Source organism: Strigops habroptila, chromosome 6 (assembly GCF_004027225.2).
Source record: "Strigops habroptila isolate Jane chromosome 6, bStrHab1.2.pri, whole genome shotgun sequence".
NCBI classification, from domain to species: Eukaryota; Metazoa; Chordata; class Aves; order Psittaciformes; family Psittacidae; genus Strigops; species Strigops habroptila.
In genome coordinates, this window is record NC_044282.2 from 11,192,418 (window position 1) to 11,212,637 (window position 20,220).

The 20,220-nt window shown below is 39.2% G+C and overlaps 1 protein-coding gene across 1 annotated transcript in view; it reads right to left on the reverse strand.

Annotated features, from left to right (window-relative positions):
• The window catches only part of SLC35F1 (solute carrier family 35 member F1), a 239,512-nt gene that overhangs the window by 89,820 nt on the left and 129,472 nt on the right, over window positions 1-20,220 (reverse strand). Inside the window, exon 2 of the mRNA XM_030490249.1 lies at window positions 14,041-14,216. Within this exon, the coding sequence (XP_030346109.1) occupies window positions 14,041-14,216 (176 nt within the window). The remainder of the gene's footprint in view (window positions 1-14,040; window positions 14,217-20,220) is intronic.

Genomic DNA, 20,220 nt, shown 5'->3' on the forward strand with positions numbered 1-20,220 from the left:
TGATTGATTGCTGATGCAGCGGTTCAATTGGGTTGCATAATGTCCTCTGCAAGTTTAATTTTCAAGGTTTTTTTACTTTTTATGATCATATAATTATCACTTAGTGATAGAATTTTGGAACAAAGTGAAGAAAAAAAACCCTTCTTGCAATCATTTAGAGCTCTGAAATACTTATTATCAGTGTATCTATTAAAACAATTATCATCCTTGCTTTGAAGTTATCAATGTTAATAGGTAATAAAAATAACTTGTAATGAAGAAATTAGTTTACTAAATGCCTTGAAAGGGAATGGTTTATTCCTCAATGCCACTTTGCAGCTAAACTCTTGATATGGGATATGATTTTCGGTTGAAAATCACTATCAATGATTTGCTCAAAACTGTTCACTACAGATACATTTTGGCTTCTACAACTCATTAGTTCCAACCTAACAAACATGAAGCTTTGTCTGTAAGACTGCAAAAGGCAATGACAAACATCAGTGCTATTGATCCTATTACTTGCTACTTCTTAATTCTACAGCTTTTCAGATCTGCCAATAATCTCTCTCTCAACACCCAGGTTTTCATGAAAAATTCTGCTTCTTTTCAGTGTTGCCTACATCTATAACCAATAATCTGTCAAGTCCATTAAACACTCTTCAGTACACAACAGATTAAATCCATAAAACATATTAAACAGAGATCAAGAGAGTACAAAGTAAAAGCATCAGTGAGAAATATTAATACTATTTTTTTAAAGAAATATAGTCAAGTAGATTATCTCTTAATATTGTAATTAACAGAAAATAGACTGTTCCCCCACCAATGTAGGATTAGTGGAAATTGGGGAAATAAACACAAGCCTCATCAAATGCATGAGAACGAATGCCTCTGCAGTGAATATGACACAGACAGCTGACAATGAATTTCCATGTTTATTCTACTGTTCAAAATATTACGAAATAAAGAGATGACATTTCGTCACCCTACCGACAAAATATGAAATATATTAGCAAGGACTAAAAAAATGAGTCTTCTGTGAAAATTGAGAAGAGAAGTTGATAGAACCTGATAATCTGCACTAAGCAGCTTCCAATTAGGCATGAGTTGCTGCTCTAGTATCAAGTGGGCATGTAACAGAAATTGAAGGCAATTGTGAAACTTTTAGGAAACATCCTGCTTAAAACTGAAAGGTGTGAGTTTCTTTCTTGTGTCAGTTGGCTTGTGTTTATTCCTCTGTTTAACCTAGGACTTCAGGTGCACATACTTATAAACGTCCATTTAAATGCTTGTTGTGTACATTTGCTTAGAAATGGGCTTTAAACTGAAAGAGGGTAGATTTAGAGTAGATATTAGGATGAAGTTCTTTACTGTGAGGGTGGTGAGACACTAGAACAGGTTGCCTGGAGAAGCTGTGGATGTCCCATCCCTGGCAGTGTTCAAGGCCAGGTTGGATGGGACTTTGAGCAACCTAATCTAGTGTGAGGTGTCCCTGTCCATGGCAGGGGGGTTGGAACTGGATGATCTTTAAGGTCCTTTCCAACCCAAACCATTCTATGAAATACCTATTGATACCAAGCATTCTGTGCTTTTCCATACAAGTTTGTTGACACAGCACCTCTGCATTTTAGGTCCCCCTCTTTTTTCCATGGAGAGGGCTATCACTGTCTTTACTGCCTGACAAATGAAACAAGCACCTTGCTTTTAAACCAAGATTGTTTTTACATCTAGATGATTTTAAATAAAAATCAATCAACCATAAAGATGACATGTCTTTACACAGCTTTAGGCATGGATACAATCCTTAGAGACAGCGACACTGAAATACAATCCATGTATGAAATGAGTCAGCCCTGCTAGAAGTGATCCTGTCAGCCCTGCTAGAAATGTTTCTATCTTTAAGGCCATAAAGGCATCGTAATGGTGCAATTCTTTCACAGACATTCTTTCACAGACATTCTAGGAGCTCTTCCTTGCAATCATGTGTTTCTGTTAATGGAAACACAAACATATGCAGCAAGAAGTAGTTACATAGACATGTCCAAACTTCTGTCTTGCTTTGTATCTTATGTTTATCTCAGTGGTTTGCATTATGAAAATCTCTTGGTGAGTGTGATCTCTATTTTGAAAAAGGATCCCCTTCAGCAGTCATTATACTATTAGAAAAAAATACTATCATAAATACCACAGTCATTTGTCTTCTTAAAAGCAGGTTGTTCTGAGATATGTCTTGAATTCCCTCACCTTGAAATACCACCACATTTCTTTTCTGCAGTATCCCATATCCTTTAAAGACAAAGGAACCCTAATTTCTTTTTCATGAGTTTCATTTCCCTCCATGCTTCAGAAAAATATTATTCTGATAAAGACAGATTGTTTTCTGTTTTCTAAGCAAATAACAATAGAAGACAACAAACACATTCAAAATCCTCATTAAATTAAAAGTGTCTGGATTGCTACATTTCTAATACCCCATTCACCAGAGAAAAAGCAAGTAGTTTTGTGTATGCAGATCTCAGACCATCACACACTGCAGATCCACAAGCATTCTCAGGCAGCATTATCCAGGCAATTTCAGTGTTACAGCTGCAGTGTGGAGAGAAAGGTTAAGTAAAGTTTTAGTCTTTCTTCGGATCAGTAACTTCCAGTGATTATTACTTTCCCCATACATCCTCAATAAGGGACTTTCCCACACAGAGGGGCAATCTGCTGTAGTAAGAGAAAAACACCACGTCACCTGGGATGTGATAGTGATATATACCAACCACATTACTATCTAAACAGGAGCTAAAATACTGGGGCATGTACTTGTTGGTACAATGTGCTTGTCCCTTGACAAGCACATTTTCCACCTTGCCCACCTGACATGCTATGGTTCCTTGCGTACCAGCATTCAAGAGTGCATTGGGGCAGGACCATTCCCAGCCTCTACTTAAAAACGTGTTTCTCACTCAGACCTCTGACTGTGAAGCTGCCCTGTAACTTCAACTCCTGCCAGCCTGCCACCCCCTCAGCTAGATGGTTTTCCAAGAAAGCACTCAAATCAGCGACTGCAGCCCAATGACTGCTGGCTGCCTAGCTCCACGGCCAAGTCCATTCTGCTTTAGGAGGGAGCAGATCCCAACAAACATTTTTATAACATCAAGTTTGCCTCAGTGATGAGGACATCAGAAATTTACTGGAGTCCTTCAAACGTTTTTGCTGTTCTCTTCAGCTTTGGAATATAGTCTTAACACACGACATCTTTTGTCTTAACACAAAATTTAATCCACAGTTCTGGCATGCTGTTGCAAAAGACTTTATAGGATCCTTCATCAGTGTCCACGCATTCAGGACATGCTTGGGAAGAGCTCACTGTTAACTTGGTTCACATGGAAAACATTGTTATTTGCAAGCTTCCTTCCCCTTTGTGGCATTTTAGCTCTTTGAAATGTTGTAAAAGCTGTGAGTGGACATGAGGTGTTCCTGGTAACACCATGGCCTGTCTATTATCATATGCCTGCCTGAATAAGCATGAAGCCTAGCTCAGGAACGCCTGAAGTTCACTGGGATCTTGAGATGATAAGCAATGTAAAATAATACTAAAAATAAATTCTACTGATAATAGATAGGGGTTTTTAGATGTGTGCATATGTATGCATATGTGCATGTATATAATTAACTGTGTGTGCATGGAAATACTCTCAGGATCACTCACATGAAGGCAAACCACTATAGGTCCCTTAAAATGAAGCCAAACCTCTTACATGACAAACACAGGAAATCAGGGCACTAACTAGTTGTTCCTCTTGAACACGAAGCAGCTGAAATCTTAATAGGACATTCAAACAAAAGATTTCAAATACCAATGAAAACAAACAGCATCTATCCTCATTTATGGTTAAAATATATATAATAAATCATGATACATATATGTGATATAATATATGATATAATATATAATATGTAATATATATATAAGATTATATATTACATATACCCTAAATGATTATTTATAGCATATCTATATGTCATAAATTATGGCAACTCCTTTACTTGTATCACCAACGGTGCAAATCAGTGCAGATCCATTTTATAAAAGTCGTGACAGTCCACCTCTACCCTGGGATATTAAAACCTCCTTTAGAATTGAACAAAACAAAACAAAGTATCAGATCACAGACAGATAATCAGAGAAGCAAAGATAAATGATATTGCGTAAATATTCTAGTAGCTGCACAGAAGCAAAGTCATGAATATTTAACTCAGAAAAGGTACAGATGCATAATTTTTCTTTGAAACCTCATTTGCTACATTTCTGTATCAGTTACAAAAATATCCCTGTGAATTGACTGTCGCTGTCATATAACTGAAAACGAAAGGATAAGTGTTCCTCTGAGACATGCATATGGTCTCTCCCTCTCCTGTATATTCAGAGCGCTCACTACTGCTGTCAGCAAAGCTCCCACCTTCCATCAAAGATTCCTTCTCCCATCAGGGAAATGTGTGCAACAAATGGAGGAGGCTGCTAGACGGCATATGTTATCCTTCTCCTTTTCTCTAATACCAATTCAGGAAAGCTGATGCAGGGAGAAGTTCTAACAGAGCTGGTTGCTAATGATCCTGAGCTACTCCATTCAGCAGCGACCTGGGTCTAAAGCATCCCCAGTGTTTGCAAAGGAAAGTTGCAGCCAAAGGGAGACCTAAGCCAAGAGGTGATTCCCCAGGTCCCTGAATTCTGAGCATCATTCAGAAGTGACTTGCTGCTCCTGCCTGTGCTTGGAGCTTATGAGCAGAAGGGAGAGCATACAGCACAACTGCAGCTTGCACACTTAGTGCTAAATTTGTACACATTTCTTCAGATGAAGTTGCGATTATTATTATAGAACTATCATCCAGAAATGCAACAGGAGTTCGAAGTGGCCATATGCCAATGGCTAACAGCTCAGCTAAATATAAAAGAAAAAATATGCTTACAAAATGGTAGAAAACCTTGTAAGATATTTGAGCTTTTTCTTACTAGCATAACTTTTTATTTCCTTGATTCATGTTGTCTCACAGTCTGTATTTTAGAAAAGGTGGTTTACTTAGAGTAAGTTTTATAGCTGTGGCTGTGAGTTACCTGAAGCATCACATAATGCTCTTTGCTCTTTCCTCTGTCCCCGTACCTTATTAACAGAAACTAACAAAATCAGAAAAAGAAAATGGAGAGGTGGGCTATTTCCCATGTCAGAGAAATACACTGTACTTCCAAACCTTCAGAAAGGACTGTGCTGCAAGTATTGTGCACAGTTTACAACTGGGGTCTGCAAAATGGGATGCTGCTGAGTCCTTAATTTAGTGAAAACTTCAGAAGGCAATCCAATTCACTGCAGGAACCGCTTTGTTCTTTCATTATGATTCTTTTTTAATGAGAAAGACGATCGCAAGGATAAACTCTATTCCTCTGAATTTTTACACTAATTACATACAAAGCACCATTCTGGCAGAGCGGGACTTACCTCCTTCAGGCAATACAGTTATCATCTTGTAACCACACTTCAAATCTCCCGTATGAACACTGGAGCTACGTGTGCTGAATGTGGATCTTGCTACCCTGGCTAGCTGCTTGAATTGATGAATGTTTAAGTATTCAATAAATCACAGGCAAATACTGATACTGCATGAAGTGACAGAGATGACCGTGGCATTCTGCATACAGCTGTAGGATCAAGGGTATGCTGTTTTATCAGAACCATTAACTTTCCTCATTGTGGTGGGAAGGGATGGTTGGTTTTGTAAACAGCACTTGAGATGTTTATGTATTAAGAAGAATCAGACTCGTATACTAATACTACAAGGGACAGTTACCCTTTAATTCTACAGAAAATCAACTGTTTGTGATTCAGCTCACACCCTTAAGAGACAATTTATTATTTGACACACTGTGAGGCAATCTGGGCTAGATAGGGAGCTGCTTTACCTTCAAATAAAATTACTGAGAGCCACATTCACCCCTGTGCAACACTCTGATACTGTGGACCAAATTTCAAAGCTCAGTATATGCTCACTGCCATGGTATCTGAGCACTTCCAGGGCTGTACCGTACAATGCCTTGTCTTTGCATGTTCAAAAGACTTGATTCTTTTACCTACGACATCTGTGCCCCTATCTGAATCTGTGGTACAAATACATAATGGCAGCTGCAGAAATGGGGATGCAGATCGAGCAGCAAGATGCACGAGTATTCAAACTGCACTTCCTCAGAGCTTCCTTGAGCCTGCCCACTCACCCTTCTAGTAATGAGGTTTATCTTCCCAAACAGGTGCTTACAGACTTGTGTTCTGATTACCCCATGGTTTGAAGGGCTGGCATGGCTCCTGGAAAAATGTCTGAGGAGGGAGTTTCCCAGGGTCAGCAACAAAATCTAAATGCTGATCCAAACATAAAAGCTTGCAAATATATGTTGCCTATTTGACCCAAGTCAAATGTGACCCAAGTCACATTTGGATGCTGGAATAGCCAAGAAAAGCATCACAGTACAAAATGCCACACTGTGACAATTTTTTTGATTTTGCTAAATTCCAGTAGCTACCTGTGATGCAGCTGTGAGCTGAATAACTGCATGACCTCCATTTTATTGCATCTGTAATTTTCATTTATGGGCTTACTGGCATGGAATGGCCACATTTGGCTAAATGTTCCTAAATTGTATGTAGATTTACCTCCAGGGTAAAACTGCCTTATTTTTAAGCAGTATATTCAGTATAGACATTGCCTCACAGCGATGACACAGCATCTTGATGCAAACATGGTTCATCACCCAGGACTTTGGCCTACCTAAAGCCTGGCAGCCTTTTTATGCTCATTGCACTTACTGCCTGTAAGGTTTGCTCTCATAAAACATGCACCAGTCTTTGAACCACGGTGCAAACCTGAATCTGTTTCTAGAAGAAACTCGATAAAGACATAAACCTGGCAGCCAGAAACATGACCAAAAAAAAAAAAATAAATGAGGTGCTCCTGTCCTTTCACTTGATGCCTTCTTGCAGCTTTTGTCTCTAATGGCATAAAGGATACTGCTTTGAGCAGTAAAGCTATTTTGAAAGCAACCTAGCAAAACAGGAGGCACCTCTGGACTGAATGAGTTGCATCAGGGATCATGAGATACTACTACAGAGAATGCTACAGCATGGATGCTTGATTACGCCTGGCCTGTATTGCTTTGGGGTCATCGTGAATGTATTAGTGTTTGCATCATTAAACCATGACACACAGAGTTCATGCTTAACTGCTGCCACCTGCACCCTAAAGGAACAGTACTTTCCAATTTTCAGTTTGTATGTTCTGTGGGATGCACGTGATTTATTCCAATGGTAGGATGCAATGACCAGAATTAACAAAAGGACAGATACTTCATAACACAGGACTATGGCTGTGGGTTCGCACAGCAGATACCTGACCTAACAATCAGGAACACAGAACTGAGAAATGAAAACGCATAGAAAGAAAGGACTGAGGTTTCTTTTCAGCCTTTGCCTGCCAACATATTTTCACTATGTTTTGGGCCAGGATTTCTCTCCATAAGTGTTTGTTTGTAGCTCGTTAAACAGCTGGCAAAGCAAAACACACCTGATGAAAATGAAAATTGACTAAGCCCTGGAATGCCCTGAGATGCCTGGTGCCTTGTGTGGGTGGAGAGGAGCAGCACGGCCAAAGCAGAAAGCGTGTGTCTGCTGGTAAGTGTAACGAGGACAGCTGACAGCAAAAACCCCTAAGGATTAAAATACCCCACCAACCTCTCCACTAGGAATAGCAAAACAAAATAAAGCAAAAGACAGAAGGTCAAGTCTGTCGGTTTTAACCCTGCCTTTGTATTACCAATATGGTCTACAGGTTTTTTACTCTGTCTTCCTTCAAGCTACGTGGAATAAATCGTACTCTGCAGAAATTTCATCTGTTTCTGTATTATGGCTAAGAATGTGAGAAGAGTTCATTGGACTGCGAAGGGAAATTCTGTGGGTTTGGGAAACTATCATAAAGAATAAGATTCCAAGGTCCTGCGTGGAAACTATACACACAGGAGAAGTTTAACACCTCACTGAACTGTAACCACCTATAGAGTAAAATAATAAAGGTTCATGCAGTATAGAGCACAGCAGCATTCAGCATTTTACAGCAGGGAATTTTTAAAACTCAATTTAGAAAATGCAAACATGCAAACACAAACACAATGATTATGTAAATGGCACTGAACAGTAATCTGGCTCTGGTCATACTGTCTTTTTCTAGCTAGCTTGCTGCGGTGCCCACGATGTGATAGGCAAATCCTAAACACGTAACACGTCATAATTCTTGCTCCTGTACGCATGCTATCCAAACCAGAAAATTGCACGTTACAGAAAAGATCCCTGCAATTTGAAGCGCCTATAAACAGCCAGCATTCTAGTTTCATTTCTCCTAAAATACAGAATTCCCTCTGAATATGAAAAGGGCGCTTCAAAGCCCAGACAAAAGGAGTGTTTGGCTCACCATTTTCATAATAAACATATCCCACACAGTTGGCATCCCTAATTAGAAGCCCAGAGTAATTAGGAGAAAGTGCACTGCAGACTGCAAAGCACCACACAGCAGGGAAACTCTGCAGTGCTGCTATGAGAATACCAAAGACCTGAATGTCATTATTTTTCACTGGTCCCAAGCCATGCTTGCTGCCGTGTTTCATTTCTACAACCCAGGCTTAGGCTGGCCCCTTGCAAGGATCTGGGCCGGTTTGATGTGCCTTCCCCCATGCTTAGAGTGGAATGTTGTTCTTTGCAACATCTGCCACGCATTTGCAGGCCAGCATGCGGTCACCTTGAAGGACTGAGGACCACTTCTGTCACAGGCAGAGAAGACCACAAAGCTGCTTGGCTGCAGCTTGTGCAGGTTATGTACAACACTGGAGGGATAACCAAGCTCTTTGTTCTACAGCAGAGGCATAAGCCTACTTAGGAAACCAAATGATGATGAAATGCATCTTTTCTAATCAAAATCACTCCCTGTCATCCTCAGTGAAGAGAAAGTGCCATATTTCTGGAGGCTTATCACTGAAAATGCTGATGGGATCGATGCCTTTTCAGAACACGCTTAATGTCAATGGTACAACACATATTGCCCAAAGTACAGGGTATCTCATACAGTACAATCAGCTTAAATCATGTACTATCTTTCTTTCCTAGGCATGTTCTTATGGGCAGTTGACAAAAAAAGGTGTTAATATTGAATAAATTCTGGTATGTCTACCTAAGTTAAGTGCATAGTACTAAACTTTGTGCCAATATAATATTGCTAGTGGAATAAAATTGAGTAAAAATTTACCCTTCCTATCATTCCATAAATTTACTGCTGACTGGTAAAAGAGAGCAACTCCTATATAATGCTCTACTTTCCTTCAAGAAGCCTCTTTTAGTCAATTTTGGGGAAGTAGGAAGGATATTGGGAGTGGCGGGTCATGCATATAAATGAAGATATGCATTTGAATAGCAGATAAATCAGGAATTTATATACAACTGGGATACCAATGTCATAAAACAATCCTAGACAAAAATGCATAAAAAATAATATTCCAGTAAAAGGACTTCAATCCTTAATAGTCTCACAGGATTCTCTGGCTGACTCAGGGGCACAGATCACATTTGATTATATGTCAAAACTAAGACACTACAGTTACTCTAAGGAAAACCATATTTCCACTGACATATGCTACAACCTCACCACTTAGCCTAGAAGCAGAATTCATCCAGACAGATTCATGAAAACTTTTCTGAACTAGCAAATTCTTTCCAGCCCTCAGTAATGGTGGGCTGAAAATACTCGGTAACTTGTTACAGTAAAATTAAGGGAACTGTTGCCAATGTGGAGCCCTGCTCACACAGAATCTGGCCCTTAAGGATTTATGGTTCCCTTCTGTTCAAAAGACATCCCTACTGCTCCCTCATTTCTTGTTTTCCAGAATAACAAAAAAATAGCAATTTCATATTTTTTTTCCTTTTAATGATGTCTAGTAGATGCGTTGTTTTCATTTGTAGCATATGTGAGGTGGCTTTTAGAAGTAATTTATTTTTGGTGGCAAGCTGCTGATGCTTGCACCCATGTTGACTGTTAGTAATTAACACCTTCTGGTCCACTATGGACAATTTCCCACGTACTGCTTTTTAAGGTGTTAAAACTAATCTCCACCAGCTCTACTTCCCATAGCTCCATTTCACTGATAGGAGGCTTTTCTTCCTGGAAGCCAAGTCTTTTCTTTTCCTCAATTAGTAATAACACGCAACCAAAAGTGTCCTGACAAGCTTTTGTTAAGCAGGATCCTCTGCTGATGAGGGGACTGAGCTGTGATAATAAGTGTTAAAATCTTCTTCTCAACTCAGAGGTGTTAGCACGGACAAATACAGGTTTTGGCTGTGAAAACAACAGGCATGAGAGGAAGTTACCTCAAGAGAAAGAACGGAGGGGGTCCTTATTACCTATTAAATTTTCGGCATATCAGCCAGATAAAACATGACGTTTACTGCCTTATAATGCTGCAGTAGTGACATTAATTTTGTAGCATTGTTCTCATACAAAGAAAACTCCTAATGAATTATATTCAGACCTCAGCACTGGTGTATTAATGCGCACTGGCCTGGAAGCTCTAGTGGATACCTCTTTGTAGGTAGGTGGCTACTGGCATCTGTGCATGCCTGTGTGTGTGCATACCCTAACTGAAGAACCTCTCCACTCACCTCTTTGGGGAAATAATAAGTTCAACTTAAATTTACGTATAACGAAGAAAATTAAAATTAGCATTAAAAATATCCAGAACAAAAGAGAGAGTTTTCTATAGGCTGAATTCATGATTTACAGAACAGAGAGTTCAACTGATAGAAAATGTTGTTGGATTTTGCACCAGAAAAATCCCAGTTTGTCCAAATTCTTTCCCTTTTCATGACCTCTACCTGAGTAGTAGCTCCATTTTAAGGCTTACACGAAAATCTCATGAGAACAGATCTCCTTTTCTCCTTTAACACTGCTGTACTTTTACACTTTTACTGCCTTCAAACTGATTCCCCATTTAGAGCTACAGGACATGGGAATGAAGCTTAACAGTACTCAGATTCTGGCACTAGCAGGACTTGTGCATCTCCTGCACTGCCTGATGACATGTAGATTCATTACATGGTGGTAGTCCTAATCTTTGCACCCACTAAAGGGGTGTGATAAAATTATTTTAGTAAAAAACATCTTGATCCACAAAATAAAAATGTAGTGGAAGCTGCTGGTTCCCATGGACTAATTTTAGCTGTTGGAAGCTGGGCATTCACTGCAGAAGGCTTTAGTCAGAAGAGGTCAAGAATCAGGAGCTTTAATCATCTGCTAATGGTGATTTTCAGAGACCAGTGCAAATTCTACCTTTTCATTATCACTCAGGGAGCCTATATGGGATGAGATGAACAGCAACGGAAGGCTAAGTCAAAGGGGATCCACAGTAAATCAAAATTTGGAAGAAGCCTCTAGAGAAAGGGGAGTTCCTCATGTCTCGGAAAATTATAGTTTTCAGTCCTACAGTGAATTAAGGGGTTTTTTGCTATCTCAAGTGACACTTCCTAAGCCAGTACATTTCTGCAAGAAAAACAGAGATTAAGAAGAAAGCAAAGAAAAAGACAAAGGGATGCAGCTATTTTTGACTACAAGCCAACTTATGATGGTTTGATTTCTAAAGGAGGAAGAGGATAATTTAAAGAATCTTAAATATTGCATCCAGGGTACAAGAACCACATTTGGAAAAAAAGAGCCTTCTGATGCTCTCAGCACTCAGAACAGAATCATCCCATACAAACTTAATAGCATTATTATGTGATTTCCATCTGTTAGCAATGCCAAACGATTAGAACTGCTAGCAAAACTGCCTGAGTGGAACAAACACAGATAATGAATTTGAATAAATACACAAGCAAAAAGACAATGTCAGGCTCAATCACTTGGCAATATTAAATGCCAAGTAAACGAGCTGGCTGTGTAATGCTATACTATCCAGCAGCAATGTTATGCTGAGTGCCTGGATCACTGCTTTCATTGCTTCTGTAGCCAGTTTTGTTCTGGATTTTTCTTTTTCTTTTTTTTCTTTTTCTGATAGTTCCTTTTCCAGACTATTCCATTCGCAAGCTTTATATTGTGCTCTGGTTGTTTGTAATGTCAGTATTCAACCACAGGCCCGTTCAAACACCTTCCCCAACCCTCCTCACTTGTCCAGAAAGTATTTTCCACATATCCCCAACACTTTCCCCATTCGCTTCCTAGATATATCTTACTGGCACCACAGATAGCTCTGATAAACTCTCTTTAGTCCACCACTGTATTTTTAAACAGAGTCAGAAAATTATTTATAAAGTACAGTTTTCGTATACATTTTTATATGTGTAAAACAGGGCATTTTATAACATTCTTGAAATGTCAATATATACCAGGTGTCAAACACTACTCTAAATAAACCTCTGTAATGCACAGCAGTATGCTGGCCCTTATATCCTTTCACAAGCCAGCATTTTCAAAAAAGTAAAATCTATTTAAAAGTCACAGGGACTTGCCTTCCACAGCTTCTAAATCAATCCTGAGAAGGACATTTCTGGGACAGAACTCAGGAACATCTAGGCAATCCTACACTCAGAAGAATTATTTTTAACCCAGTTCTCTAGAAAGATGCTACTAATACATGTTTTAAACCTTTTGCAGAGCAAAGCATATGGTGATGTTTCCCCCTACACAAACTGAAATACCAAGACAGCAAAACACTGCCTGAGCAATCTCTCCTTGTATAAAAGCTGACATTTCCTCCACAGATTGGCCTTCATTGCTTCTGAAAAATGTCAATGGAGACCAACATTTATGAAACTGAAGTTGTAATACACTTCAGTGCTTTGTACTGGAGCACAGTGGTATGTTTTTGACTGTTCATTGTTTGCATGGAAATTCAGTCCTTGCTGTTTTGGAACACTTTATAGTACTGGATCACAGACTGGACTATGAGTGAGGAACTTAAGCTTTAGGGTTGCTCCCAAATCATTAAAAAATGTAACATCAAAGAACGATCCAAAATGCTTGTTCATGTAAGAAAGAGTGAACCTCTCATTATGGTTATCATATATATTAGGCCTCATCATGGCCTAATACATTTTGTGGTTCTCCTCCTCATTAGAGCCCTTCCCTCCTTATGTCAGGAGAGCCAAGTCAGGAAAGCACATGATACTTTTTTATTTTGCTTCTAATCCATATGGTCTGTGAAGGTGAATAAATAAAACCATTACAAAAAAAGAATGGGTGAGAAACGTATTTAAACACTTTCACCTCCCACACCTCGTCTAGACATGAAATCTCAAAGAAGGGAGGGATGGGCAGGAAAGGTACAATCCCCCTATATTATATGTAGACTGTCAAACAGTGTCAAAGTGTACTATAATGCATCTGTCACTTTGGAGGTCAGGTTGGTTACACAAAGCCCTGTTGCAAAGCAGTGGCAGGGCTGTAGTGCTGCTCTGCCCACATAGCACCTCAGAGAGACGACACTCCAAATTCCCTCCCTTCATCTCCTACAGGCTAAAAATTGGCTGCTTTTTTTTCTAACAATAGGTGAACTACTGAATGGCTGCACTCAGAAACTAGAACTAACAAGCTCTTCTTTGCTTGCATCTGAGATCTCCGTAGTCTATATAAGATGTAAAGCATATTAGTATTTCCCAGGAAGGCATGCAGTCAAATCCAAAATGAACCCTGAGTGTGTGGTTGTGGTGCCAGTCAGTGGCAGGTGTAAGACGAACATTCCCATAGGAACAGTTAGAAAGTCAAAAGTATTGATGATTCTTTTTGCTTTTAGCTTGCACCACTATCCTTGACACCTACTGATTCATTCTTTCCTAATGAAGATTTGTTGGGGTTTTTTCAATTCATCAAATATGTATTACTAGGTAATGTAAACATGAAACAAACAATGAGATATGTGTATAAATCACGTTGCTTGCTGTTTTTCTGCAAAAGCCTTTATCCTTGTTGTTTTCTACAAAATGGTTTCAGAGATGCACTTACCTTGTCTGACAGCTAGTGTTGTTGTGTAGACCAAGAATAGAAGGATATAATTGAGGAAGCTCTGAAAAACAGGTGTGTTGGCATGGAAATCTTCTGACAAATACTTGCTTGTGAGACCAATGCCACAGATAAGGAGGGAGAGTACTTGGCCAAGCGCCACAGACAGCAAGAGATCCCTAAAAAGAATGAGAAAAACACAGACATAAAATATTCGGCCTCCTCACCAAGGAGGAAATACCCATCCTCCTCCAGGAATCATGCTCAATAGTTCTAAGACACAGGAAGAAACACTGTGTTTCAGTCAATAAGGGAGCTGTCGGGTGTAGCCAACATAACATTTCCATTATTTGTGCTCTTGTCTTGGGTTTAAACATTACCCAAACACGCTAACTTTTATTCACACATTAAACAACAGCAGATGGTACATCTCTACCATTTAATTTCACAAAGGATAAATGATAGTTTAAATCAACCAAAATACAGCACAGCTTCCTTCGAGCATCTTCCCTAACAGAAAGACCCAGGACAATCATTCAGACAGAGCAGGAATCATAGCTCTTCCAGGCCTTAGTAGCCACAGAGAAAAAGCAGAGAAAGGATTTTATTTTGTTTCACGATCAACATGAATTTACCCTATAAGTTCCCTCCCCTCATTTCATTTCCATTTCATCGTATAAACTATTCTTTCCACCTACTGTGATAATATATGTATCTTTTCTTTTCATCTTTTGTCACCGCTTAGTTCCTCTTCTGTTCACCAGGAGTGGGAGGTTCCACTTTTTCCTTTCCCAAATCCTTCTGTTTCTTAAAAATGTATTTCTGGTTTGGTTTCTTGCTTTAATATGTTTTTCTTGACTTCAATCTCCAGTCTTCTCTGCATTCCCCTATTACAACGTTCCCCCTCTCTCTTCCCACAGGTCTCCAATATTTGCTCCTTTTGTGCATGTTCTGTCTTCCTGTAATTTTCATCTCTCTACTCAAGAAACCACTATATCTGAAAGCCCTTTTCCTTTCCATCTATCTTTATCTCTTTTACTCTTCCACAGAATTTACCTAACCACACCACCCAATTCAGTCCAAGCAATCTTCCTTTTCCAATTTTTGTCATAGGATCTCCTATACCCATAGCACATAAATATGTGTATTTTTAAATAACTCTTAAGAGGTTTTCCAGGTTCCCCATGCGTCAGTACTTTCATGCTGACCAGGACTGCTCCAGAAGCATGATATGCAAAAGTGTTGGCCTGGAAGAGAAGCAAGCATGACTGCAAGGGAGAGCAAGAGGACATCTAAAGGGGACATCTAGCCCAAGCCCTGCCAGCTACTGCTATTGCTGTCACCAGCCCCCGGAAAAGAGGGGTTGCAGATCCCTGGGGGAACCAATGAAGGAGAGAAGAAAGTGGGAGAGGAGCACACTCTGAAATGTCTCATTAAAGCCTAGTACAAGGAAAGGGGATTAGGCAATCCCAAGAGAGTAGAGGAAAGAGGGCACATTCTACTCAGCTGTAACTGTATTTCATGTGTGTTCTCCTCTGCCAGATGGTTAAAAAAAAAATGCTTCAAGGCTGCTTTGCTTTCCCTGACACATTTCCCTGACCTCGGCTGTGCGTATTCGGCAGTGATGAGCATCTGTGCTCCCGCAATGACTTTCCTGGTAAACTCAAGTGTCAAATTTGTTTTCCTTTTTTCTCATAAACAATCCTCCCACTAATGTGTGTTGGTGTCAGTCATGGTGTGATTCAACCAGACACTGGAAAGCACAGGAGGGTGGGTAGTTATATTCAGCTAACATACCTCACTGACAAACAGCCTGACACAGACAGTAAGAGAACAAACTTTATTGTGCTAAACCCCGTGTTTTGATGGGAAACTGCTGGATAAGTAGCAAGTAAAACTCTACAACTGCTGCCTCCGCTTTCACATTACTCACTCTACTGTGAAACATAACCATGGGAAACAAACACACTCAACAGAGATGACGTCTGAGACTATAATGCAAATGCTGCTAAAACTATGTATCCTCAGTTCCTGCCATTACCTGCTATGCTGTTGATGTGAAATAGGAAATTTGAATAGTGACTGCAATTTAAATCCACATATTAATCTTGTAAACTTGTTTACAGTTATTCATTTAGTTGGATGGTGTTTCCTATGTCCTCCTCCTGCAATAAAGTTTCACGCAGGGTTGTACTCTTACCGACTGCAGTTTTTGTTGGTTTATTTCATTAGTAAATTAAATGTTTACAAATCTGTATCTCTAAATGTGTTGCCTGCTTTACACGGGATGCAGGTGGTTATTAGATGTTCTCTGTATCTCGGCTATGCCCATGAGCAAATGTTGTATTACATCTATTGTGGGACTGCATCTGTTCTGGAAAGAAGAATTGTGGATCCTGCTTAGACTTACAGAAACCTAAATGCATCCTCACTCATGAAAGGATTTTCCCAATAATACATTCCATGCTCCATATGACAGCTAGCTATTGGACATCACTAATCATTAAATTTTTTCAGACTAGTGGGAAGTTTGATGAGATCTTATAAAAGGCATAACCTTTTTATCTCAGCTTTTTATACTCTGGTGTGTCACCAGGCCTAACCAGGCAGTACTGACCTCTGTGTTAAAAATCCAATCAACAAAAAATGAAAAACAGTAGGTAATTTTTCAAGGCTCTGTATGATAACTACAGCCCTCTCTGAAGTATGTTTTCATTCTGTCATTGCCATTTTGCAATTTATAAAACAGACATACTTTTTTATACTTGACTCTTTGGCAAGTCATTCAACCACATCTAAAAGTGGCAGTTTTCCTACAGAGTTTAAGCAGCTGTCTTGTCTACAGCCTTATATATAGGCTGTCCTCAACTTCTGTATTTTACATTTCATAAACATACAAACAAGAAGGTAACTCAAGGTAATTCAAACATTATGGTCTTCTTCCTACGAAGTCATTTAGAATAGTTTTTTGTGTCTTCCATCAATTACAAAATATGTCAAAAATTCCATTCACTGTTGTCTTACTTAAGTCATCAATGAAGACAAAGGGTAATTCGGAGTTCAGTAAAAACAGACATGGACAAGAATCACGACTATGAACCTGAACACCTTCAAGTATGTAGATAAAGGTTGGATGTGCATCAGAGTATAATCCCTGTAGCTTGAATTGTGTTTTGGATTACAATAGAATGTAAAAAATGCAGAAAACTACTTTGTGGAAGACCAGTGCCAGTAGTACTGTCCATGACACCAGCTTTTAAAATACTGGCTGCATAAATGATATTGAATATGTACTGCTTGTCTCTTGATTTTTGCACACATTTGGCATTTTTAATTATGTAAGAAAACTCATTCTGAAATCAAGCAGTTGTGTTTCTCTTCCAGTCAGAATTTAAATGTTCTGACATCTTTGTTCTTACCTAGTCAGTGCAAAGAGTAGCATATATTAGATGTTTAAGTAGAACTAATTCAAATGTCTGTGAAGTGCTCAGAATTCAAGCAAAGATGATCCATTATATACAGTATAGTGATTCCTAAGATTGTTCATGTCCACATTAAACTACCCTGCCATTACTAAAGATACGTCCACTACAGACATGAATGACAGGTAGTGGCAAACGAGATTTGTTATGCTCCCCTTCTCTCATCAGTGTAGATTGCAACAGACAATAAGCACTACCACGGAAAATGGATGAAATGAATAAAAAAGAGAAACCGAAGCACAAGATCAATAAAATGCTGATTGTTGCCTTGGGTGAATGGAAGAGAACAACTCATCTCTCTCCAAGCAGAAATGTAGAAACAAATCTTAAATGACTTTTTTTTTTTTTAATATTAGTGACAATGACAGCAGCAAAGAATACACTGTTTGGATAACCTTAATAACCAATGTAAGATGCCTGAATCGTACAGAAAATGCCTTATAGCATTATCTGTATTTTGTTTTTCCTGCCAACAATGATCTAATAATACAAGAGTCTTAGCTCCTGAGCCTTCAATACCTGGATGAGAATAATAACATACCCATTCTTCTTTAAGAAAAAGCAGCAAGCAAACATTGAAAAGAAGCTTTCAATGGCTGTGGAAAACCTACTACTTCCTTTATACAGAATAAAAAGCAACTAACTCACTGCTGTCATCTTTGGCACTGAGTATCTTTCCTAAATATTGTAATACCATTGAAACATGCAACACAGCTCCTACCTACAACACTTTCCTTGTTGGTTTTCATACCCTCTACTACTCAAAGACTGGCACAAAGCGTGATTTATTTGTCTTTGGTCTACCATGCTGGATTCAGTAGTACATTCATTCACTGAGGATGCAACATTCATTCCTATTTTGAAGAAAAGCTGTATGGTTTGAGGGCCTTCAAACAGAACATCAAAAAGAGTCTCACTACAAAAAGCTTCATAAAGGTGAGGTTTTCTGCCTTTCAGAGTTAAATTTCTCTTTAGGTGAGTGCTATTCTATTTCTCTACTTGTATTCTATTTAAACCAAATAAAGCAATTCTTCAGAAATCCCATTTTCCCTAAGATCAACAATGACTTTGCAAGCCAAATCAAAATAGGGATGATCTTCAGCTTCCCTCTAAACTTCGATCTCATGAATGCATAGAATTGTTTATGTTGCAGAAGACCTTTAAGATCAAGTCCAACCGTTAGCTTAGCACTGCCAAGTCCACCACTAAACCATGTCACTAAGCGCCACATCTACACGTCTTTTAAACACCTCCAAGGATGGTGACTCAACTACTTCCTTGGACAGCTTGTTCCAATGCCTGATCACCCTCTCAGTGAAGAAACTTTTCCTAATACCCAATCTGAACCTCCCCTGGTGCAGCTTGAGGTCATTTCCTCTCATGCTATTAATAGTCATTCACTAATACAAAGCAAATAGAAGACATTCTTCTCCTGTAAAACACCAATTTAAGGCCTGATCTTTGAATTCTTTTGCTTCAGTCAAAATCCTACATTGGAACCAATCAAATTCATTTCACTGTAGCCACGCTTGCTAATTAATCTCTCCAATGCTTCCTATTGAGTCAAATGGGTATTTTGAAGTAAGAAGTAGGTCAGAATTACCTCTAAACCTCCAGGTTTAGATGGTAGGCATCTATCATGGGTTTTCATGATACCCTAACAGAGATTAAACAATACTTCCTTATTGCCTCTTTAGAAGTGGAGCCAGAAGACAAAGTCTCATCTTTGCATTGGGAGCTATTTAATTCTGTTAAAATGCCTGGGCTGGTAGCTGCTGTGCATCATTTTTATTTGCTCCTTCAGGCATATGGAAATCTCTGTCACCTGAGTTTCTCCTTGTTTATCAGCCACAATAATGCCATAAACTTCTGAAGGCAGACATTCTTCAATTGAAAAACTCTGAAGCTACTGCTTGGTTCTTAGCACATACACACTGCCACGATAGGAAGTACTAAACAGCTATCCTTGGGTTCCCCTGTAATTATTCTTGATAAAGTTAAACATTTAGCTTTGACTACTAGTTCATTTCCATGCCCCCCACCCTGAACAATGAAACACCATTCAGAACACAAAATCAATGCAGTGCAACATTCAGAAGGGGCCACACAATTATAGCTGCTGTATGCTGGAAAATAAGTAACATGCTGCTGGTGGCCAAGTGATTTAAACATTCAGGCCCGATTTATTCTGACGCTAAATCCTGTTTTAAAGTACCCTCCATGTCACTTTTTTTTAACTTAATTGCCTTCCTTCCTCTATTTTGTACTCTATTTGGTTTCTTTCTACTGATAGGTCCCCACTGCATCAATTAAAGTGTGCCTCAGATGATAAAGAACAGAGGCTATGGCTACGTTTCATCTCTAGCATGAGGTGTGTTAATCCTTCGGCATGCTACAGGCTCCAGCAGATGAGAGATTAGCAGTCTGTTTCCTAAACTGTGATTTCACTAGAGGAACACATCTGTAAAGGCTGCTCCACAGCACTGTTAGAGCAGGCCTGCAGGCAGGACCATGCTTTCTCTGTGATGGTAATGACTGCTATACAAAGTTATCGCTCCAAATGTTCCAAGCGTGTATTTAAAAAAGAGAAAGAAAAGATACACTTCATTTAGAGACTGATTACTGCTATGACATAGTGAAGTTGATGATGCCTGTCACAGCACTGTGGGTTTGCCAAGCTTCTTCACTTGAGTGCATTTTA